Source organism: Lepisma saccharinum, chromosome 27 (assembly GCF_977018435.1).
Source record: "Lepisma saccharinum chromosome 27, izLepSacc3.1, whole genome shotgun sequence".
Classification (NCBI taxonomy): domain Eukaryota; kingdom Metazoa; phylum Arthropoda; class Insecta; order Zygentoma; family Lepismatidae; genus Lepisma; species Lepisma saccharinum.
In genome coordinates, this window is record NC_139255.1 from 54,109,546 (window position 1) to 54,135,728 (window position 26,183).

The 26,183-nt window shown below is 37.8% G+C and overlaps 1 protein-coding gene across 1 annotated transcript; it reads left to right on the top strand.

Moving 5' to 3' along the window:
• LOC145980087 (serine hydrolase BPHL-like) lies at positions 1-25,955 on the top strand. Its single transcript, XM_083113085.1, has 6 exons — positions 1-276; positions 6,395-6,492; positions 10,673-10,839; positions 14,797-14,950; positions 16,217-16,472; positions 25,400-25,955. Exons 1-6 carry the CDS (start codon positions 149-151, stop codon positions 25,488-25,490), a joined length of 894 nt encoding a protein of 297 aa, XP_082969211.1. The 5' UTR covers positions 1-148; the 3' UTR covers positions 25,491-25,955.
• The last annotated feature ends 228 nt before the right edge of the window (positions 25,956-26,183 follow it).

Sequence of the window (26,183 nt, forward strand, 5' to 3'; positions counted from 1 at the left end):
TGTGGTTGTATCATGGCCTGACGGCCAGCTTTGCGGAATCCCATTCTCTTTGCTTTTCGGTGATAATCGCAAGTTCGCAACCAATAATTTGATACCCACGAAACTTTCGTCTCTCCCTGTCTCTTTTTTTTTTTTTTAATTAAAGAAAATGACTATTTGTGTGAAGCTGGCCAGTTCATTGGTAACATCCACAGGAAGGCATATATTCACTGCTAGAAGTCGAGCACTTGTTGTGAAATGTTATTCGCTTCAATTAAGGACAGTAATGACACCGAGGTTAGCTATAAAAAGTGCATAATTGCAATAGTTGAACACGTAAAAGCCTTCTCGGAGGACGAGCACGTTGAGTGGTCGACTCAGGAAATCACCGTGTTCGAGTCCGAACATATGTATAATTTTGATTGTAAATTTGGTACTTCTTCAATAAGGCCCGAACACCTCTCACTCGTTTATTTCCTTAATTTTAGCATTGATACTTACATATTCTGCATTGCGGAAAATTCTTTAAGGTGAAGTTATGTCTTTTCCCATAAAATAATGTCAACTTTTCATATTACAATCATTATTTGTCTTCCTTAACAGACAATATGGCGTGCAGTCGTGCTTGTGTTTTGTCGATTTGGAGTGGGTATGGAGTGTTTCAACCTTCTTAACCGAAAAATATCTACTTTCGTGTTTATTATGTCATCATAAACCATTGATGGATGACCCCAAAAACCATTCACGATAGCCCCAAAAACCATCCACGATAGCCCCACGGACCATTCCCGGCAAGGTTAGGTTAGGTTTGTTTAGGTTAGGTAAGCATAGTTAAAAAAAAAATTTAAAAATTCTCGTAAAAAAAGGGCACGTTTGGAAACACTGCCGAGACCGCGTGACTTTTGACGCTCGTACCATTTGCACGAACATAATGGAAACAACAGCCTAATGTTACAGAAGATGCAAGGGTACTACTTTACTATACCTGAGACACCTTGGAATGATTTCTTTCACACTTTTTTACATTGCTAACGTACTATTCTGCATTCCGGAACACTTATTTAGGTGAAATAATGGAAGTTGTAACCAAAATAATGTATATTTCTTACATTTACGAGTACTTACTGTTCTTGTTTATTTCCACACACAACATGGGGATAGCTTAACGTTGATCGTTCGCAAGCTCCTTTACCGAAAAATACCTACTATCGAGCCGGATTTCTAGTATGCTCAAATAAAAAAAAATTACAAAATTTAAAAAAAAACTCCTCAGGAACAAACGATTGATGTTATGTTAGGTTAGGTAAGGCAAGCAGTTTAAATTTTTTTAAAAAGATTGAAAGCACATTAGGAATTTTAAATTGACTCTTTTACTTACTTACGGGGACGAGGTATGCCTACTAGGTTAGGTTAGGCCTGTTAGGTTAGGTTCCATTAGCACTCCTTTCATTCAATTTAGCATATACGGACAACATCGGCTTTTAGCAGCAGCAATAGCGCATCGGAAATAATCTTTTAAAAATTAAAAACACTTTAGGAATTTTAAATTGACTTTTTTACTTACTTTCGGGGACGAGGTATGCCTACTACGTTAGGTTAGGCCTGTTAGGTTAGGTTCCATTAACACTCCTTTCGTTCAGTTTAGCATATACGGACAACATCGGCTTGTAGCAGCAGCAATATCGCGTATTGTGCTCTCTTGCAGAAAGCAAATGACGGCAGCAGCAATAGCGCGTCGGAAATAGATTTTCGTATAAAACCACATGGATTCGCATTAAAATGGACCAAAACTACATTCCGGAACATCAACAACACTCCAGAAAATTAATTCCGTAAGTACTTTCTCCTGTAAATTTGAAGGAATCCGTCTCAGGTATAGTAAAGTGGTACCGATGCAAGTTCCTTACGTAACAACTGATTGTTTATTGTTCTGCAGCATTCTATGGTGAAGTTTTTAGTCTCCGCGAAAGAAAATACCTTGAAGAACCTCGACAATGATACAGAAAGTGATTTCAGTAAGTAGTTTCTCCTGTAAATTTGAAGAAATCCGTTCAGGCTATACCAGACAGTTACCGTAAATTTATCAATCTTATGTAATTACCAGTCATCATTGTCGGCCCTTGACAATTACATCGATTTTTTCTAATCGGCAGATTTCGATGTTTTACGTAATATAAAATTGGTTCTAGCGCGCGGAAAATAGTAATAACGGAGATATTTGATTCCAATGTACGATCGGAGTTCTTTCGCCGCTTTCTGTAAAATAAGTTTGTATGAAAACTAAAATAGCGAAAAAACATATCAGACATTGCTATCATGTCCAAACCTAACATTCCTAACGTAACGGCGTAAAATTATAGGTGCCTTTGTGGAATGTCATGTTATGTTCTGTATTCACTTTTGCGAAGCCTTCAGCCTATTCTGGTTCTGGGTAACGTAACATACATACTTTGCTTCACAATAACACATCTCCGGGAGCCAAAAGCAACTGAAAACATGAACCATGCAAGATATTTCACTCTCTCAAGGTGGTGCAGAAGGCCAAGGGATACCAAATGTTTTTTGTTTTTTTTTCCAGGTGTCTGTTTTACAATAAGTGATATTTTTTTTGACTAGGATACTGATTAAATCTGCTGAGATCTACACAAGTATGGGTACCCAAGTATGTTCATGTTTTCTGCAAGGTTGAAATGTATTTAATTTTTTATATATATATTCCCCTGCTAATATATTTACATGTTAGGTAGGTTAAGTAATGTTACCTCAGCTTTTCTCCACTCTTCCTTTCATCTTTACACGTACACACACATAATTTTCAAACCAAAGAAATATCAGTTTCCTTCAGAAATGCTTGTTTGCATAAATATGTTAGCTTTCCATGGTATTTCTGAAGTATGTTCTTTCTTTGCATGTGCATACATGGTTTTCAAAAAAGATTTTCAAGTGAGACTACTTGTGGAGTCAGCATTTCACTAGGTTTAGCCACTGTTGCCGCTTCCTACAACTGAACAAGTATAGTTTTAATTTTATAGAAACCTCTAAACTAATAGTATTAATGCTGAAGTATTACACACCTTAATCTCAGATCATGCTGGCCAGATAGTCCAAATTAATACAAATATAATGAAGGACAATTATAGCTTTGTAAGGGAAAAAAGACAAATGAAGGAACAAAATCTACAGCATTTAATGTTTTTATTACAGAAAGAGGTATATTGGTAAATTTCCCACCTGACACACTACCTTAATATAGCTTGCCCAATAGTAAAAGTGAAACAAAACTATAGAAATAACAAAATGCCTGTAAGTAACGAACTTATAGAATTAAAAAAAATGAGAGAAGAATATGACAAATTTAAGAAAGCAAAATTAGTAATTCATTCACAGAAATATAAATAATTAAACAAAAAGTACAAAAATGAGGTTAAACTAAACAAAACAAATATTCTTTGTAAACAGATTGTAAATGCAGAAAACAATATGGAATATTGTGAACCAACAGAGGAATGCAAACACAAAAAATAATAATGAAAATATAATACTAGAAAAAGAAGGAGTGGAAGTATCAAATCCAGTGGATATTTGTAATATATTCAATAACTACTTCATAAACTCAACTAAAACAGAGCCTAATATAAATCAATTCTCAAATAATGTTTCAAAAACATTGTGTAAATATATTACAAACCGTATATATCTACCAGAAGTAAACATAAGTGAACTACAGTATGTTATAAAAAGCATAAAGAGCAAACAATCTGCTGGGCCTGATGAATGGTCACCACAACTAGTAAAATACTGTGCCCCATGCATAGTTGAACTGTTATTGCATGCGGTAAATACATCTATTAGAACTGGAATATTTCCAAATGTACTAAAAAAATAGTTTGATAATACCCATACATAAAAAAGACTCAAAAACAGATGAAAAAAATTATAGGCCTATAACCTTGACATCGACATTAAAAAATTATAGAGAAAATTGTCTCAAATAATATAATAAAATTCTGTAATAAATATGACATAATAAACAATTCTCAACATGGATTCCAAAAGAATAAATCAGTAAATGCGGCTTTAGGTCAATTTATTGAGTATGTAACGGAATTATTAGAAAGGCGTGAAGTGGCAAATACAATCTTTCTAGATCTGTCAAAAGCTAGTGCAGTATCTCCATTCTAATGAACTACTGACAAATAATGGCAAGACTAAATTTTTAACCTTTAATTCTGGATCTAAAGTTGAATATGAAGCACAGACAACTTGCATACATGATGTAAATCTTGAATCAGAACATTCAGTGAAATTTCTAGGGGTAACAATATATAGTAAACTTGCATGGGATGAACATATAGACAGTATCTGTAACAAAATATCGTCAAATTTCCTTCTTACTTAAATTTCTCTCAAAATATAACATACCAGAAATCAAAACAAGCATATATTATGGTCTTATATACCCACACATTAAGTATGGCACCAACGTTCTTGTCTTGAAATCCACCCCACCACCACCACCAAATTGTTCTGGGGGGGAGAGTTTTTGTTTTAACATCGAACATAAACAATTAGTTTGGGATTCAAATATATTTGACTGGAATAATATTGAAAACATACAAAAAGAAAAAAACGGACAACTAAGAGCCTCATCTCTTAGAACACTAAACCCATCAATCCCCAGAACACAGTAATTACGAGGGTGAATCAAATATGAACGAGCCTTGTGCGGAAAAACAAAATGTATTGAAGGAAACACATCCTATTTTTCTACATAGTCTCCACCCTTAGTGATACATTTTTCCCATCGTTGTGGTAGGTTCTTGATGCCGTTCTCGTAGAATGAAGCTGGGCGGGTAGCCAACCAGTTGCACACAAAGGTTTCCACCTGGTCCTTGGTCGCAAATCGCTCGCCCCCAAGTGCTTCTTTGAGGGGTCCGAACAGGTGAAAATCACATGGTGAAAGGTCTGGGCTGTATGGTGGATGCGGAAGCAGTTCCCAGTGCATTTCCACCAGTTTCTGCCACGTAACACCTGCTGTATGGGGTCTGGCGTTGTCGTGGAGGAACAAGACCTGGCGGATGGGACAGCCTCGTCGTTTGTGTTGATACTGCACCTTAACTTGATCCAGGAGGCTGCAGTAGTAGGGTGCATTGATGGTCCGACGTTCGTGTAAGAAACCCACCAGTAGGATCCCCCTCCAGTCCCAAAACACCGTGGCCAACACCTTCCCCGCAGACAACCGAACTTTGGCCTTCACGGGGTTTCCTTCGCCTTTCCTCCTCCACTCCATGCTGGCATGCTTGGATGCAGGGGTGTAATGATGCACCCATGTCTCGTCACAGGTAATGATGCGATGCAAAAATGCTTCCCCTTCCATGTCAAAATGAGTGTGAAGCTTGCGAGCAATGCAAACTCGGTCATCTTTTTGAGCAACATTCAGCAGCTTGGGAACCCACTGAGCTGTGATTTTGCGGAAGCCCAAGTGCTTTGTGATGATTGATTGGACACTTCCATAGCTCACACCAAGTTCTGCCACAATTTGCTTCACAGTGACTCGGCGATCCTGTTCGACAAGCTCACAAACACGAGCCATGTTGTCATTCGTCACACTGGTGCGAGGACGATGGGGGTGCACTTCTTTTGCAACACGTTCACAACCTTGCTAGAATTCCTTACACCACACCTTCACTCTTGCCCACGAGAGGGTACCATTCCCAAACTGGGCCTGCAGTCTCCGGCAAATTTCGGCCGGTTTGACGTTTTCCTGGGTGAGGAACTTGATGATTATGCATTGCGCAACAGACACTGGCACACACTGCTCACTCATCGTGAGAGCTACTAAACGAAGCATGCGACACGCCAGCTGTTCTGGTTCCTGACTCACGACAGCCCCACCTACCGGCCGCACATGCCCAATCACACCCTTCTACCCATTCCGACGCTTAGCCAATCAAGGCTCGTTGATATTTGATTCACCCTCGTAGACCGACTTGTTATTTCTTCTCCATTTCTCATCACCTTTCATTAGCAACCACAAAGTATATAAATGTATTAATAAAACACATAATAGCATTTATATGTGAATTTTATGCAGAAAACTATTATCTTCTTAATGTCTCTTAATTTTTACCCCTCTTCCCTTACGCAAATCATTGTTCATAGCATCAGTAGTACATTAAAATCTTCAATTTGCAATTACATTTTGAATGAAAGACAATCGATATAATATATTGTATATTTTATAATATAATTTGATAATTTAATAATTGACATATATTTAATATATGTATATATTGTGTGTTTGTGTGTCTCTTTCTGCTTCTTCCCCCCACCAATCTGCAGTGATTTCACACCCTGCTTGCACTCCATTACTAGTGAATTTTAACAATAAATAATTACTTCTGTTTGCTTTCAGTGTTCAAGAACAAAAAGCCAATGTTGCTGGCGTGAAACTGAATTACGTTAAAGTTGGAAATGGTCCTCATGCTGTCCTCTGTCTACCGGGTGCTTTAGGTAAGGAGAAATATCCATGCAGTCAAGCCATAGGAAATAGAGCTGCTGTTAAAATATACCAGATCAAACAGGATTAGAAATAATCTCAGGCTATGATTTTTAGTGTAAGCTACTCTGATTTTTTCATAAGTTTCGAAATGAGCTAAAAATGGTTGGTGGTCTTTATAACAAAAAAAGTTTTTGAACATTTTCTTATCAGTGGTTGCTCACTTACATATTTTGTAATGACATCAAAAAACTTTTTATGTCATGTGCCAGCAACATTCTTGATAAAAAAAAAACACACAAAGAGTGTCTCATCATTTTTGTGTGGTTTTTAAGAAGGATTTTATAATGTCTTTCTGGTAGAATCTAAGATTTATTTATGTTGGCTCAGTGTCATTGCAACAGTTTACTTGTTTGTTTAATTTATTTGGTAAATGTCTGTTATATCGGAGACACATTTCTTCATTTTTACAGAAGAAACTACTTACGGAAATGAGTTTCTGTAGTAGTTTGAAAGTTCGTGGAGGCATTTTCTCACCGTAGAAAGCTGCACACCAAAAAATAAGCACTTCTAATATAATAAACTTGCATTTTGTGCAAAGCGACAACATTATGCCGTTGTTTCCATTATGTACCTGCAGATGGCGCGAGCGTCGAAAGTCACGCGGTCTTGACAGTGTTTCCAAACGTGCATTTTTTACCAGATTTTTTTTTATTTTTTTAACTATGCTTCCCTAACCTAACCCAACCTAACCTTGCCGAAAATGGTTCGTGGGGCTATCGTGAATAGTCTTTGGGGCTATCATGAATGGTTTTTGGGGCTATCCGCCAATGGTTTTTGGGCTATAGTGAATGGTCTTTGGGGCTATCCGTCAATGGTTTGTGATGACATAATGAACACGAAAATAGGTATTTTTCGGTTAAGAAGGTTGAAACACTGCATACCCACTCCAAATCAACAAAACACAAGCACGACGTGCGGTAATCCACAGCTGTGCGCACCATATTGTATGTTCCGCAACGGAAGAAAGGACCCAAAAGAATTACTCGTAATGTGAAAAATCGAAGTTATTTTCGTGTAAAAAGCATAATGGCACCTTCAACTATGTTCCGCAATACACAATTGGTAAGTTCGAACCATTTAAAACTGAAAATATCCGATATAAATGTGTCTCCGATATAACAGACATTTACCATTTATTTAATATCCAGTGGCATGCCCAGGATTTTCAAAAGGTAGGGGTTTCTTACACTTTTTTGGTAGTTCAGCCTTAATATTGGCATATTTTCCTATCTTTGATGTTCTTTTTTTTAGGACTAAAATGGGGGAAGGTTATGACCAGGGCTCGAAAAATCCCGGTCGCCATGGCAACTAAAATTTTCAACCCGGTGACTGTGATCTTTTGCTGTAACATATACGAAATTTTGAAGATTCTTTATTTGCGTGCGAGATTCAGCCTGAGGCTGTTCTGCCACCTAACCTGTGTCATGGAGTATGGTCAATATTTAAGGACATGTTGCGTGCGTCTGTTGACAAAATTTTAACCTGCTAGTGTTGCCATTTACGGAGGATATGCCCCATAAATGGCACTTTTCATTCAACCCATAAAATCGCTAGTCAAAAATTAATCAAATGCTGCACATGATCAATATTGGTCGCAAATGACAGATTGACATGGCATCAGACATCTAATTATGACCCTTTGATAATTTCTTACATATTTTTCTCACTCAAAAATGCATTTGTGGAAAAAATTTAACGCTGCCTTCTGCCAGTTATTAATTTATCTAATTTTCTGTGTGACGTAAACTGATAATTTTTTAGCATTGAAAAATATCTCAATGGATGAGGCTTTATAATGCAGAAAACTCTTACGGATTTCAAGATATATATTTTTAAAGTTTGGGTTGCGCGATTTTTGAAACACCGTAGTATGCACAATTGCTAGTAGGTAGTTTCCTGGCACCTGATATTCAGAGCTGGCGCCTAGCTCTGAAGAAGATTTTTCGAGCCCTGGTTGTGACCCCCACCAACCCCCCCTTGAGGACACCACTGTCTGTGGCAATAAACATATCCAAAGTGTAAAATTGTGTCAGTCCAGCTCAATTAGCAGACAGGCATATCTATGATGTATGCCTATATTATACTCTTTTTCATTATAAACATTTTTAGTTATACACTATTATCATATTAACAATACATTGTTATTGTGTGTAGGTGTGACAGCAAATGTAAGTGTAATTTTTAACTGCAAAAAGATTCCACTATAGTAATAATAATATGAAATCGCTCCCATGTGGCCAAATGGTTAGCACTTTTGCCTTTGGTGTGAGCAGTCCCAGGTTCAATTCCCAATGGGAAGTCAAAACATTTCAGCGTTGACCCAGCATCGTGAGGAGAATGTGGAAAAGAAAAAGTAGCATACTGTGGTCTTGAAAGCCAAAAAACAGTAGCAATAGGACTTGATAGAACTTGGGGGCCCATTTACCCACTGTACCCCCTTGAGAATTATGTTAAATTTTCTTTTAATCGACAGATTTCAATGTTTTACGTAATGAAAAAGATGTTCCAGAGTTAGTAACGGATATATTGATGCCAAAGAATGGCCCACATAAGTTAGAACCTGCAAATTCGGAGTACTGTCGCTGCTTTTTGTTAGTAAAAACTGTTTGTATGTATACTAAAATAGCGAAAGAACACGCGGAAAATAACAGTCAGTACCAAACCTAACAATCCTAACCTAACTACATAAAATTATAGCTGCTGTTGTGAAAAGTCGTTTTGGGTGCTATATTCACTTGCACGAAGCCTTCGGGCTGTTCTAGTTCACTAACTAACTAACTCTCTAGCCTTCTTAAACCCGAAGGTTCATGGCTGCAGCAACACAGGCGTTCCATCTGTCCCTATCCTGAGCAAGATATATATACTCTTTTCCATCCCTACCGATTTCCTTTAGGTCCATCTCAACGTTGTCCCTCCATCTTCGTCTTGGCCTTCCTACAGGTCCCTTACCATCAGGTTTCCCAACAAGAATCCTGAAAAATCCTCTATCCTCTCCCATTCTTGCCAAATGGCATGCCAACCTAAGTCTTCTTGATTTAATTATTCTAATAATATCTGGACATGAATACAAATTATGTAGTTCTAAATTATGTAACCTTCTCCACTCACCTGTCTCCTCATCCCTTTTAGGTCCAAAGATTTTCCTAAGGATGTTATTTTCAAATACTCTCAATTTATGTTCCTCTTTCAATGTAAGGGACCAAGTTTCACACCCATATAATACTACAGGCAAAATTACTGTTTTGTATATTTTAACTTTTAGTTTCTTAGATATTAAACGAGAAGACAAAAGTTTATGAAGAGAGAAGTAACATGCATTTCCTGAATTAAGCCTACTTTTTATTTCCTCTTTAATATAATTTCCATTTGTTAATATTACTCCTAAGTATTTTGATTATTACCTAACACTTGGTTTCTGCCTGTAAGCATATATTTAGTTTTCTCTTTGTAAACTTCAAAACCTATCTCTTTAGGAGTTTTGAAAAATATTTTAGCATTATTCTTAATTGTATTTATATCATCGCGTAATATGTCTACATCATCTGCATATGCTAACAACTGAGTCACACCATTTAATTTTAGTCCTTCTTTAGTTTCTTTTACCTTCCTAACAGCATATTCTAAGGCAAAATTAAAGAGCAATAGAGATAATGCATCTCCTTGTTTTAACCCAACATGAATTGTAAATTTGTCAGACACATAAATACCCACACGAATTTTACTTTCTGTTTTACTGGTGCATAGTTTATCACTATTTATCATTTCTGGTTCACAGTAAAGTAAAATGCTAAGGTAACAGACATACTTTACTTCACAATAACACATTTCCAAGAGCTAAAATCAACTGAGAACATTCATAAACAACAAAATCTTCATAAACCATGCAAGATATTTCACTTTATCTAGGGGGTACAGAGGGTCAAGGGTACCAAACTTGACTCTCAAAGTGCTGTTGTGCCATAGAGTTTAGGTTTTTTAGTAATAATCTGAATCACTTGGTATAAACATAAATATATAAAAGACCCTGTTATTTTGATATAAATGTTGCACATCTTGCAGTAATTTATGTATCCCAAGATTTGAAATTCTGGCACAGCCTAGGTTCATACACCCTCCCATTTGATTTTTCAGGATCCATCTGGACTGATTTTCAACCTCAGGTAGAGAAATTGAATCGAGAGAAGTTCACGGTAGTAGCCTGGGACCCACCAGGATATGGGAGAAGTCGCCCACCCGATCGTCAGTTTCCTGATGACTTTTTCCACCAGGATGCAAAGTACGCAGCTGAATTAATGCAGGTACGGTTTGTAAGTGGGATTCAAAATATCTGTAACACTGGTAAATGTATGAGTTTAAAACTTTGGCTGTAAATGTACAAGGTGTGCACTGAAAAACTTTCAAGGCATGTGAAGCCAAAGGTTCCAGGTTCAAACCTTGATCGAGCAAATGTGTATCATTATGTTTGTCCCACTATAAGTTCATCATTCATGTTTTTCAAATACGTAGACTTGAAGTGTGTGTGATTGTCGCACCCGGAACTCATGGATTGGCTGAAATATAAATGACAAAAAAAAACACAGAACTGAAGTATTGTATGTAGTTTTCAAGAAATGGCATGTTCAATGCTGCCACGTGGTGGTGGTTTTGTTTGAAATCAGCCATCCTCCAAAGGTTAATTATATCACTTTAAACCACCCGGAGCTAGAATTGATCTCCAGGGAGGGGGGGGGGGCTCAGGGGTTATCAGGGGGGCTTTGTAAACCAAGTCCATTTTTTAAACAAAAATTAAATTACGTAAATTTTATGTGTGTGTGTGGGGGGGGGGTTCTCATATAGTTATAAATATCATATCCTACACAAATACTACATTTTTCTACATCTTTTAAAACATCTCTTGAAGTGTTAATTGACTGATACTGAAATTATCCCTTACACACCCCATACTATTTTAGATGATACAGATATGTATATCACACACAAAAAACGCACAATATTTAATCACAGTGCCTACAGTATATTCCACCCCTGGCCGAAGCCATTAACTCCCCTTCCTTCCTAAAACTTAGCTGTTGTTGACCTTTGACGCACATGCGGAGGGAACTTGCATGAGGACATCAAAGTCACAGATTTCTGTCTGAATGGGAGGTACAGATAAAGAAGCTCCCCTATGAAAAACTTTCTGAAGTCTAGAGAATATTCTAAATACTTGCAGCTACTTCTGCTCATAAACAAAATGAGCGAATGTAATAGGTACTGTTCATATTCTGTGGATTTATCCTTAAAGTTGTCTACATTTTCATTCTTCACTGCAAACAAATTATGCAAAATACAGGGTGTCCCACGAACGGCGCAACTGGGAATTAAGAGTGGCGTTACTTTGTAACCAAAACCTGTACATACATAAGTCATACACCAAATGTTAGCCCTGTCCAAGTAGATATTTTTAACATAGAAACAACAAACGGGGTGCAGTGTTGTTCATGCAGTTTTATTTTTCCACAAGGCATGGAAAATTGCATGTCAAACATTTGTACGGAAATTTGGACGTCAATTTCCGCCTTGGGTAGGTGGACTATTTCGCCATCTATAGTTCAGAGAAGAAAACCGATCGTTTTCGCGTATAGCCAATCCTGAAATGCCTCGTAAAGGCGTACCGGTCTAAATGGGTGTTTTAAAAAAGTATGAGGTACAGTGGCAACACTGTTGATGTTTGAAGGCAACAAAAGGTGTGTTTAGTGATGGTCTATGACATGGAAATACTGGAAACAGGAAAAAAAGAAAATGAAAATTATGGTGAAAAAAGTGTTACTTACCTACTCCTGGCAACCATGCAATGTGCGTAACAGGCAGTGTAGCTTTACAAAAGATGTTGAAAATGACAACCATTTTCCCTGAGGCATTCATCAACACGTTTTATCATGTTGGAAGCAACTTTATGCAAGGTTGATTGGTTTATATTGTTGATGGCTGTGCAAATGTTTATTTTTAGATCATCAAGTGTTCTTGGGTTATTAATGTAAACTGTTTGTTTCAAATAACCCCACAGAAAAAAATCTGGGGACGTCAGATCCGGGGAGCGACTGGGCCATAAACCAAAAACCTTATCCAAAATATTCACACCATTGTCTCTAATAAAATTTCTAAACCACTGGCAGTATCTTACACGTGCACCTTTGTCTGCTTCCTTCAGTTCTTGCGCAGCCTGTACCTTATATGCACGTAGGTGCAATTGTTTTAACGCTCGGTGAGTTGTTGTTTTTGATACACCTGACTGTGCAGCAAGTTTACGAACAGATTTCCTGGGAGATTGTGATATTCTCTGCTCCACATCCTGCAGCACACCTTGTGTCAAAACTGGTGGTTGTCTGTGGTAGGGTTTGTCATTAACTGATCCTGTTTCATGAAATCTGGAAACAAGTCGATATATCGTCGAATTTTCTGGAACACTGTTATTCGGATATTTCTCGCGAAACACAGTTTTTACACTAGCGTACGATTTTGAACAAAAATAATGTTCCACAATGAACACCCCCTCTTCCAAAGAGCACTTCATTTCACAGAACAATTCTAATCTTCCCCTACGAACAATGCGAAATGCACGGCTCAAACAGTTCTGAGTACACAACTAACTGATTCTTTTGTTCTCGTTCGGTGGGCGCTCTTATCGCATTGCATGGTTGCCAGGAGTAGGTAAGTAACACTTTTTTCACCATAATTTTCATTTTCTTTTTTTCCCGTTTTCAGTATTTCCATGTCATAGACCATCACTAAACACACCTTTTGTTGCCTTCAAACATCAACAATGTTGCCACTGTACCTCATAATTTTTTTAAAACACCCATTTGGACCAATGCGCCTTTACGAGGCATTTCAGGATTGGCTATACGCGAAAACGATCGGTTTTCTTCTCTGAACTATAGATGGCGAAATAGTCCACCTACCCAAGGTGGAAATTGACATCCAAATTTCCGTACAAATGTTTGACATGCAATTTTCCATGCTTTGTGGAAAAATAAATTTACACTTTCACTTACATTTGGCAACACTGCATTAACAACACTGCACCCCGTTTGTTGTTTCTATGTTTAAAAATATCTACTTGGACAGGGCTAACATTTGGTGTATGACTTATGTATGTACAGGTTTCGGTTACAAAGTAACGCCACTCTTAATTCCCAGTTGCACCGTTTGTGGGACACCCTGTAGTTTACCTAATGTAAAGGGGGGCTGATGGCAGTTCCAGGGGGGCTGACGGTAGTTCCAGGGGGAGGAGGGGCTCAGCCCCCCTGGCCCCTGCCTGGCTACGGGCCTGCTTAGAACTTGGGCAAATTAGATTTTATATGAATGGAGATAAAAAAGTTGAAAGAACTAGAACTTCAAACTGTCTCTCTTCAAGGATGTGGTAAATTCTATTAACCATTTAAATTCCTTTTTTTTTATACTTTAAATTCCTTAACTATTCAACTGATTTAAATTAAATTTAGGATGTTACAGTGGAAGACTATTAGCATTTGTCAACATAGACACTGAAAAACGAATAGAAAGTCACCTAATAGACCTGCTTTGTATGAAACTGTTTTCCCAGACATATTCGCAAGACTTAACAAAAGGTTTGTTTACTGAAGAATAACAGCTTACATGGGTATGAAATATACCGTATATTTCTTTATCCAAGATGAGTTTTTTTGCTGCAATTTCGTGCCCAGAAGTATGGGGTCGTCTTGCTTTCGCAGCATCTTCTTTTCTTTGCTGAACAGAACCACGAACTTTCATTAAGCTCCAACTCTACCTCTGCCACACCAGCATTGTTGTGTGGATGTGGGATGTCTGTATCTGATTTTATTTCGTGTGAACCTGTATTTTCATTGTCCCCTTCAGTTACTTGTAATAAGGTAACCATTTGTAAGTTTTGAAAATAGTTTTTCTGTAATCCCTTGTTGAAAAAAAAAGGGGGGTCTCTTTGGTTTCGGAGTCGTCTTGCATTCAGAGATATACGGTATATCAGCGCATTCTTACAGGTCACACATTCGACAGATCATACAACCTATGCCATCTATTGGCAAGAAAGAAAGGAGTTATAGAGATGAATTCCGAAACCTGTTAAAATGACAGCTATGTATTGCAAGTGAATTTTCAATCGTACCAATGATTTGACGGCTAGGTATGCGGATGGGTTTGATTCGTTATTAAGTGAAAATAGTGCATTATGTGAAAGTGTTGCAAACAGATGTTCTTTTTTTTTTTCCTCTTTACAGGCTTTGGATTTCAAAAAGTTTTCTCTGCTGGGTTGGAGTGATGGTGGCATAACAGCAACCATCTTAGCTGCAAAGTATCCATCCTTGGTTCATAAGCTTGTTGTATGGGGATCGAATGCCTATATAATTAAAGAAGAGTTAGAAATCTATGAAAGTATGTGATTAATTTTCATTTGATGAAAGTATATAGAAGTAGATAAAACTGCATGCTCCAAAAAATTATTTTGATATCCGAATACATTTTCTCTGTGTGTGATTGAAACAACTGGAGGAAAAATTAGCTAGCTTTTCGTGTAATGGATTTTCAATTATTTTTTTAGTAAAAATAAATACTTAATCATGTTCGTGTATCGGAATTACTTCTTTGAAAGAAATAAGAATTTTAAACCTTCAAGTGTTCTGCACTTCGCCTTTCAATTGTTGGATTGCATTGAAATTTGACACGGTTTATTTGCTTGTTCAATGGCATTAGTTGAGAGAGGAGGAGGGTGTCTTGGAATAAATTCAGAAGTTGTAAAATAATTTCCACCCCCTCTGAAATTTGAAAATTACCACCCTCTCTGAAATTTCCTGAAATTTTTCACATAAGGTATAGTTAACACCTTGATTGTCACAATAGAAAAAAAAAGTTTTATTGTGAGAATATAATAAAAATGTTGAAAGCAATATGTTTCTTTCTTCATGATTAGATGAAAAATTGTTATTTTTAATTATTTTATGTGCACGAGTCGTATGTAAATCTTGCACTGCTAGAATCAGTTTTTATGCTGCATACCACATGAGTTATATTTGGCTCGTAGCATTGTTATTGTTTTTTTTTTTCAAACATGACACTGCCATATACTATTATATCAATATTGTTCGAGGAGCTGGCCAGCAATAATTCAAGGCCAAATGCATAGTCGGAAAAACCTGAAAACAGATCATGAGTGAAATATTTTTTTTGTTTACTTCTCAGATTTTAGTGAAATTTAAAGGCAAAAATACCCAAATATAAATTAAGTTAATGTATATCTATTCACGCTTTTTAAATTGTTTGTATTAATTGTAACAATAACACCATCACTAAATAAGATTTCATGAACCATCTGCAAAATTTTGTCCACGGGGCCACTCTTCATGTAACATGCATGTTATAGCATAGTAGTGAGAGTTGCCTGTGCACCATGAGGCTCCCAAAGTATAGAGACATGTGAGTTAAATATGCTTCATGAGGCCCCGGGATAAAACTAGCATGAGTTAAATACAACTCGCATTGCATTTAACGTGTTAAGGATCATTTTAGCTCTAAATTTACCCTTACACGTCTTTAAATATGCCTCCTTCCAAGATGAAAAATTTGGATAAATCCATGGTGTAGATTATCTTAAGTTGAGAGAAGGTTTGTGTCTCGTTCATAATGTGTTTTTTTTTCTTCTAGAAATCAGGGACATAAGCAACTGGTCAGAGAGGATGAGGGCTCCGATGATCGCTTTATACGGAGAAGAGTACTTCAGGAAGACATGGAGCGACTGGGTAGATGCCTTCCTGAGGCTGTACCACACCCACGACGGAGACATCTGCAAAGGGGAACTAGCCAAAATAACTTGTCCGACCTTCATAATCCATGGGAAGAAAGATGCAATGGTTGCAAATGAGCACCCACACTATCTTCATAAGAATATTAAGAATTCTAGGTAGGTTGTGTGCGTGAGAAACAAGAGAGTAAACCTTTTCAGTGGTGCCAACTTTTGAAAAGTGTTGTGTGGGTTAACTCAGAGATTTGTTTTATTGTATGCAATAGTCCCACACCGTAGCTGTGCGCTCTAAGGGCTTCAGCTATGGAACATGCGCAGGTCCGAGTCTCCTGGGGAAAGCATAACAACTTTTCTCCTGAGATTTTGACCTATGTATGGGACCAATGGCCACTCACCATCGTGAGGAAATTGTGGAGCTACGAATAACTTCCGTAACCTGGTCACAGAAACCTACCACGACGACGACTTGGTATTCTACATGCTGTCAACACGTCACCCTGTAACTGGTTTGATGATCGCCCACATCTGGTGGGAACGAGGCTGGCAGTTGGTAGGTAGGCCCTGCCCTCATTGGCTGTTGCACCATGGATTTTGCCCTAAAATTCTTATTTTGTTCTTTGGTCAGCCATTTACATTTAAAATACACTTCAGGCCATTTCTGAAAGGAATACATGAATTTTATAGTGTTTTTTTGCCTAATTTAGTCATAAGTGCCTATTTCGAAGACAACTCCTTTTTCAGCCTATTTCAGGAAAATTATGGAAAATCTGACTTTTAGTGCCTATTGAACTTTTTGGTGATTTTTTTGTTGCCTATTTTGAGGGTTTTTAGTAGCTACTGATTATTAGCCCTTTCCTTCCATACTTTCCTAAGGAAATATTTGACTATGGATTACAGTTGGGACTCGCTAGCAACCGGCGTGGAACCACCCGCTCTGGTAGCGACACGCTGTTGCCGGATTGACTTACTTCAGGATTTTCGCGAGCCCACAGAAACACGTGTAGGATTAAACATCTGGTTAAACATATAACAACGGGACACTTCCATTGTTCTCAGTCCAACTCTGTTCATATTTGAAGGAACAACGTTAATAGGTGGAGAGCTTTTGGCTGAGTGAAGTGCATTTTTTTAATATTCAGTCCGATTTCTGTATTGAATACTTTTGTGCGTGAGCGGGGGTTTGTGTGTATGTTTGTAAGAGTTGTTTGGAGAAATTGCACTGCAATGTCGGAAAGAAGAAAGAAAGTAATTGGTAGCTTCCCAAATTATCTCACCTCACACACCCACATGTGCCTCCCCGATGGTACACTGGTAGGGTAAGCACCGTCGCCTTTTAATCAAGTAGTCCTGGGTTCAATACCCTGTCAAGGCACATAGTGGTTCGGATCCCATTTCCAACTGTAGGTCCATTCCAGATTAGTTGTAGTGTGCATAAAGTGCACTTTAAAACACCAACTCAATCAATCATTCACACACAATTGATTTGTTCTTGATAAGTTCTTCTCCATAATACAGTAACTCAGGTCTGGAAATTCTGTTTTTTTGTTTATACTTAATTCACCCTAATTTTTAAGAAATACATTTCATTTGTACGTTCTGAAGCTCAACAATGTCGAAGGGGTCCGCCGTATAACGTTGTAAGTGACAAAAAAGTGATTTTTCAGAAATGAGCAAAAACATTTGTAGAATACATGGGCGTTTGTTTCGAACTTTTTTCAGCTAGAATGTATAGTTCGTATTGAAATAAACATAAAACCAAAAGAAAAATTCATTGCAATAAGCCATTAATGCGTTAGAGAGCTTTTTACACCATGTAATGAGGTAACAACGTTGTAAGCGACTGGCACTTACAACGTTATACCCCGAACTAGCTTGTGTCGCTTAACTAGGGACGGGGCAGGAATGAAAAACGTACCACAGTGTTCCTGTCAATACCTCATTTTATGATACAAGTAAAGCAATAGTAGATAAAAGTACAAAAATGGTTTACAAAAGTATAACATAATGTTAAATGAGGATAATACATTTTCTTGTGGGTTAACATTTCCATTACTCAACTTCAAGTTCTTGGTAAAAGGAAACAAATTCTCGTGGAAGATACTGACACATATCATCCAAATCTTTCTTTTTGGCAGCCTTTATAGGGAGACGACCTTCGTACAGGTTGGGAAAAGCAGCCACTTTTACTGGGGGAAGATTTCTCTTGGCTGGCCCTTTGGATTGTTTGGTCAAACAGTGTGTTTTCCATGGTTGTAGAACGTTGTGGGATGTTCTTCCACGTAATGTTGTCGGGTTATCATTGACGATTTGGTACCATACATGGTCTGTAATATTATATGATTTGGTGACCAATGAATGCAAAACGATGTCCAAGTTTTTGAAATCATCTGTACACATGACATATACGTCGAACGGGTTGGAACTCCTAGCATTAGCAATAACTTCTACCCATTGAAATGGGACATACACTTTTTTCCCCTTTTTTGCTCTTTCAATAACGGCAAAATCCCTATCACAGGGGAGAAAACTGTGGCCAGTAGTCATAAACTTTTGCTCAACAGTCGAAAAGTACTCATTTACTACCACGTGTTGCATTAAAGCTATCATGCGCCAGTTGTTGTTTTGCCCAACACATCTGTCAGACCACAACGTCAATTTGCGTGTTTCACCTTTTCTCAGTATGGAAAAATGTAGTTGTATATACTTCAGGATACATGATGATATCTCTGCTGACCCTCGCTTGGCTATGGTCTCGTCCCAAAAAAACATCATAGCTTTATTGTTACCCTGATTGTGGACAGCAAGATTGAAACAGGTCAACTGCCTTTGATAAAATACGTTATTATGGGTCAGATTTGGACAAAATAAAACCTGCTGCAGGTCAACACATAAAACAATGTTTTCTGCATGTTCCTTGGCATTTTTCGTGTCTTCTGACAGTGACTTATAAGCAAGATCTGCCCTCATGTGATGAAGGTTACTTTCATTTGCAATTTGTCTCATTTCCGCTTCATTGTTGGTTGAAATCATACGAACGTGCAAGCGGTCACAATATGCACAAGTATCGGACCGGGGCAGACCAAATCTTAGTTTAAAATCAGAATTGAAAATGTCACGGTACAGATGAAGCTTTACTTTAACTTCAGGATGTTTAATGCAAAAAAGTTCCCACATTTTCCTTACATTTAGCCCTGCATCCAAACATTGTATTTTACTCTCATGCCTTGAATAATGATTTTCCTGCCGTGGGAATGAGGAAATATGATGTTTAATAAGCTCCCTAGTCTCATCCGATGTCTTTGCTTGTTTCCCGTGTAACCCTCGGTTATCAGTCAAAGCTTTATCAAACTTTATTTTATCAAGAAGTATCTGTACACGGCGAGGTGTGATCTTTAAAATGTTGCATAACATTTTTTGACATATTCGTACATTACTTTCCTTCCTTGGAAGATAATACTCTACAGTGCAATGTCTTCTAGAAATATCTTCACTTACCCGTCTGCGAGTAATATCGACTACCTTGATGCATGATTGAGCCAAAAATGTTGTTTGCTTGTTGTAATCCAGTTTATAGAAGTCGTGAAAGTGCTGCAACATTTCCGCATGATCAACGTCTTCACATTCGAATTGACAAGAGCAAACTCTCCCCTGAAAAACAAATACAATATTATAATATTAGAGTAAGCAGTGATGGTAGTATTTAAATAGACACAAAGGCGTATTCACATTATTTGGCCTGATAACGATTTCTAAATCAACATACTGCTATTTATATTTCAATATAACTACTAATCTTCACTAAAATGTAACGTTGAAATTTGAACCAAAATATAAATACATATTCGTAATAAGGAGCGTTACCCTTTCACTTGGACATCCAAAGCCATAAAACAAAAATGACATACAAAATTGGTGCAAAAATATTTTGCCCAAACAAGTTTTCCCTGGTTGTAGGCAGGTACAAATAAGAATCGTGGCAATTTTAGGCTTGCTCGGTTGTATGGTTCCGGAATAAAAAATGGGATGCCGACAGACAGGCATACTTACAATTTTGTCTACGGACTCTACATTATTCAAGGGTAACACTGACAAATACGATCAGAACCCCGCAATACGTAAACGTATTGCAACAAGTGGTGGTTACAACGTTATTCTACTCACCTCTTCTGGCGGCAGTTTTCCGGGTACAGTTTTTTTCTTCTTTGTTACATATGGCATGCCAGCATCTCTCAAAGCTTTCCTCTTCTTATCCTCCCAATGCGAAACATTAACTTTCCGTTTTTTACCATTATTTATGAGTTTTTGATCACCCGGTGACAGAGTAACGCCCGACACAGCGTCCATTGTTTGGCTCGGTTTGGCGCATACAACGTTCTTCCGGCGACAAGAGCCGAATTCCCGCGCTTCTCACTTAGGTTTGCAGTGCTACCAACCTAATATATCATCAATCTAAATTTACCACATGGTGGGGAATGTCGCATACTCCGTTTTTGCCACAAAATCTCCACATTGGAAAAGTTGGCGCTTACAACGTTATACGGCGGACCCCTTCAATGTCACAGAAGTATAAATTCCATGTCTTTACAAAACAAAGGGTGAGTTTCGTATACAAAAACAATAGGCGGGCATAGCTGCGGTCGTATCGAGTTGCGAAAAAGATGAATGCCGCGGTGTGACAAAGAAGGCAAAGAGAGGCGGCATGTAATCAAAGGAGAACGATTTGCCACAGTTGTTTGTAACACAAGACACATTTTCTTTTGTAGGTAATTGTAATACAATACAACATAAGTAAAAAGATTCCGGTAGCTGATGCTTGCAATGTACCATAATAAAAACACAACAGAGGTTCTTTCAGTGAAGGTTTTTGGTTGCTGTGTAGGGCAGGAAGAGAAAATATTTCATTCTTGCCAGAAAATAAAATTCACACAGGAAGTTAACGTTAACCTACAAGAAACTTCAGATTCAAACTTCTAGATTCGTTAATTTATCACTTTATGACGGAAATAACATATATTAGCATACTGATACGTACGTGCTTAATTTCGCATGACGTTTTATTTTTTCCTGGGCTTGCCAACAGCTGATTAGCCTGCCCACCTGTTTGTGCGAATGTGGCAACGCAGAAAACCCCCAGCCACATGGCAGCCAACGAGGAGACAGAATTTGGTCACGTTCTGCGTTCTGATTGCACACCTCTTCTTATCGTGGCCCGACTTTAGTATAGGACACTGAAATGTATCATATTAGAAAGATAACACATCTTTAACAAATATTTTGTTAACACTCAGTCAGTAGTTAAGTTGTGAGAATTCTTTAGGTGCATCATGATGAAACATTTTCTTTTCTTAAGCACAGGTACTTTATTTTAAAAAGAATATACATAACAGACAAATTATTGGATAGGCTTGAGACCCATAGGTCCTAAGTTGGTGCCACTGAACCCCTTGGCATTGTCACTAGAACACAAGACATTGATTAGAGGCTGAGATGCACACCCATAGGCTCACACCATTAACCTCCAATGGTTGCAAGCAAAGCTGTATACATACAAGATAAATAGTAGTGTCTTTGAAGGGTCCGAAGGGTTGGAATGAAGCCTCAGTGAGCTAATGTTACAAAGAAAAGTTTAGTCCTGATGTCCTCTGCAGGCTGTGCATGTTTGTTGGTGTTTGATGTATTGCGTTGGTTTATTTTACTTCACTTTTCTGCTAATTGCGAAGATGATGATGAGCGATGATATGATGAAATTGAAGAAGAACACCCATGCTCAGGCCAGGATTCAAACCCAGAACCTCTGGTATCATAGAACACTGTAATAACCACTCTGTCACGGAAGTTGGTGTTTGTTGGTATTGTTTGATAAAACCCTGTATATACTGTTCACCAGTGGCCGAATTGGAAATAAATTACTACCAGTATGCTCGAATTCACAGACCTATCTTTCGACACAATCGTTTTTTGTGTGTGATTGCTTAAATAATACATCGATTCTAATTCTCTCTCTTTTACGGGTCTCCCTTATTGCACAACGTGAGGACAACCTTGCATTCTGATGTCACCGGGGAATACTTTCATTGTTAGGCTAAATGACTAAGTTGTTAGGTTTACTTCTGTTAGCATAAATAATACATTTACAGCATAGGTGTGCGTGCGCAGACCCTCACTCTATATCAGTGACGTGCAGTGACGTCGACACTTGGGGTAGCAGTCAGTGGCGTGCTCAAGGGGGGGGGGGGGTTGGTGTGAGTCAAACCCCTCTCCCCTTTAGGGCCCAGTATTCCTAAAAAAGAGAAGAATGTCAATAAGAGGAAAAGATTGCAAAATGATGAATGAGTACTAAAAAAAAGTACACGTAACCCCCACTCACATTCGAAAATAAAAAAAGATTTGATTTGACTCTAAGCCAGAGATCCTGGGTTCGAATCTCGGCTTGGCCATGGGGATTCTTTGTCCCCCTTCATCAATTTTATCGTACCAAAAGTGGCAGAAAAGCGAAGTAAAATAAACCAAATCGAGCAATCAATCAATGATTTGATTTGATTTTTGTTACTTAGCATCGCTTTTTTGTCACATTTGGTTAATTGCGAAGATGATGCGATAAAATTAATGAAGGGACAAACACAAAGAACACCCATGTTCAGTCAGGGTTCGAACCCTGAACTCCTGGTGTCGTAGCGAGCTGTGATAACGACTCCCCCACGGTTGGTTGATTTGGTGTTTTAAGTACACTTTGTGCACAGAAACAAAACAGGTAACAAAACACAACACTCCTTTTGGCAGTTTCTTCAATGATATTCATTTGACTTTTTGAGTTCTGAGATACATTTTTCATTCCAAATTATTTCATTATTCACTGCAACACATAGGACAAGAATGCGCACTCATCACGGGTTCGAATCCTGGCCTGGATTGTTCATATGAGGTCCCTTCATCAATTTCATATCATCACTCATCCTCATTTTCGCGATAACCAAATGTATCAGAAAAGCGAAGTAAAATATACCAAACCAACAACAATATGAACGCGTGTTCTCTTGCCCAAATAAATACATCTGTACTTATGACTGTTAGAGGCCAAGAGTAGTATATTTAAATAAAACACTACTAAAACGAGAGTGAGAGAGAGCCTGAGAACATATTTGTAATTTAATCATTATATATTCCATATCGGTAAAAAAAGCATAACATTGTCTGCACATAACATGTTCCCATTTCATAAATAATAAAACTACATCCCATGTTATACATACATATTGTACAACGTGTAAAAGGTTGTGTAAATACAGAGAACATAAGTACTGCCGAAAATTTTACCCTGAGTTATTTAGAGGATTTACAAAAAAATCTATGACAAACCAATCTCCTATCTGTCCTATAGGAGATAGACTGGGGGACCTGAAAGCCTGGGCTTTCAACCATTGCAGCGGGGGGTGAGGGGGCAAGGGAGGTAGAGGTAGAAATCTTCCATTTCCTTCGAGCGGCTGTTTCTACCTGGAAACTGGTCAGGCGGTGGAAGAGCGATCTAAGGTATCCAGCCAGCTTTGCCCGCGGATCACATTGATGAACGAGAAGCGCATGGATAAGAAAGTGCTGCATATGAACTGTGGCTTTAACAAGACAATAAATATTGTGATTTGAATATAATTCAAGATGTGAGATAGATTGATCTATCTCTGCTAGACTAGCTACTCCTCAGTGCACGTCACTGCTTTATATCACTGTTCTTAGTTTCATTGTATTGACGAGGGTGTATATATACGTATATATGTGTGTATATATAATGCGGCAACAAAGGTGCACCATAACGAATATGTCGTGCTCCTTTTCCTCCAAACAATTGTGTTCATCCATTCAAGGCAAAACTGTTTAGCAGCAAAAGTCTGAAGTACTTAGTACTTATAACTTCTCTCTCTCGTAATTTAAAATGCATTTCAGAAAACAATAAAATTGCGAGCGAAGCAAGCAAGAAAATTTTTAGATCCAAATTTTTGCAAACTGAAAATAATATTGACTTATTATGGCACCAAGTATTTCATGGGATGCTATGGCATTCTCATTTACAATTTTTTTTTTCATTTAAATAGTTTGGCGCCCAGGGCCAACTCCTGCTGCCCCCTAGTTACTGTTCTGAAAGTAACAAGACTGTAAGAAAGGAGAAATTGCGAGCGAAACGATCAAGAAAATTTTACGAAATGAATTTTTTTTTGTACAAAGTTTGATATCGAGGGGGAAATTGCCCTGCAGGTCCTCTTACCCATCTGGAAGAAATAATGCAAGAAAGACGTGAAAAGTAAATTCCATCTTGTGTATCCATTTGTCCTGCTACTCTTAGATTCTACTAGTCTTGATTTATTTTATCTCAGTGTTTGCTTCCCTTGCCCCTCTCTCCCCAGAATTAATTTCCATCCAAGGTTGGTGATGGGCAATGCCCATTCCACCCCCCTGTAGTTGCGCCACTGCATTCCCTTTCCCCGTAGTTGCTTTGAACTTTTAATCTGACAACAGAATGCAAGGTTGTCCTTGCGTTGTGTGATAAAGGAGACCCCTCTTTTATCACCACAAAGTGCACTCCTACTTTATTTTTGTCACGCATTTACCCCTCACTACTGCAGATGTTCCTAAGACAAGCTGCATAATATGAGTGACGGACATGTCATATTTTAGTAAATAGGTATTCATGTACCTAATCTGTGCTGTACAGTACAAAAACGTGCAAGAAAGAAAGAAAGAAACAGAGAGAGAGAGAGAGAGAGAGAGAGAAATGAGTGAGTACACTGTTGGCCATTGCGAAGCTACTCGTGGGATCAGCTCCAATAAATAAGTGCCATTTTTAAAAAATACTGCCGGAATGCTTTTTTGCATCTTAAATTACTACTGGTATGCCATACCGGCCGAATTCGAATTCGATCACTGCTGTTTCACAGATGACACAAAATTCTTATGATTTAATGTAAGGAACTAAATTTTCAACCTACTTTTTGCCATGAAGATAAAAATAAAAACATGTTGTATATTTTAATTTGTGATTTCGTTTTGAGTGTGTATGTGTGTAAATTTATTTATTTGTAATTTTCTAAATGTTGTAGGCTCCATGTAATGGAAGAAGGAAAACATAATCTGCATGTGAAGTATGCTGATGATTTTAACAAACTTGTTGAAGACTTCCTCACCGAATAGAAGAAAATTGTCATAGATTGACTAAGATTTTGCTTCTTATGAATGCACACTGCAATAGTGAGTTGAGTAAAACTTAAGACTGTTTTGTGCACTATACCTGAAAATCACTTAATAGTAATGTAAACATATGAACGTAGTACGTCGGACTAAATTAATGAATGTAAGAAAGTCTGTGGTCTTTATGATTTGTGGCACATAGGTTGTTTAACTGTTATTTAACAGTGATTATGTAAAATATTATAATTCGTTTTTGGACGATTATATTTTCTTATTTGTATATAAAATACAAACAAAATGTAATAAAATTATATGTTTTAAACCTGCAAGTTTGTTCAATATAATGCAAATAAAAAATTGATTTCAGAAGCAGCACTTACTGGCTTCTCATGTGGTTCTGTCCAGGTTCTCAACTTAGGGAGAATTCAGGTGACACGTGTCGCTTGAGAATTTCACCAGTCAAATGTAGGCTTGTCACGCTGCTATGGTGTGAAACGCTGCTGCTCATTGGCTCGTTCTCGTTCTGATCTGTGCAAATTCTCCCTTACAGACCATTGGTTGCTTAAATTTTAAAAAAAGTTGTCATGAAATGGAAGAACTGTCATGGTGCTCAAAACTAATTTCACACAGTCATAGTTCTGTGTCTAGAAACTGTATCATAACTCACCACATTGATGCTAAACTCTGCTTGCTTTT

Bases quoted from the DNA above. Each gene is read 5' to 3' on its own strand.
- LOC145980087 (XM_083113085.1), top strand. From the start codon at position 149: ATGACTATTTGTGTGAAGCTGGCCAGTTCATTGGTAACATCCACAGGA. The intron at 10,840-14,796 runs GTACGGTTTGTA...TCCTCTTTACAG, and splicing joins ACGCAGCTGAATTAATGCAG to GCTTTGGATTTCAAAAAGTT. The intron at 14,951-16,216 runs GTATGTGATTAA...TTTTTCTTCTAG, and splicing joins AGAGTTAGAAATCTATGAAA to AAATCAGGGACATAAGCAAC.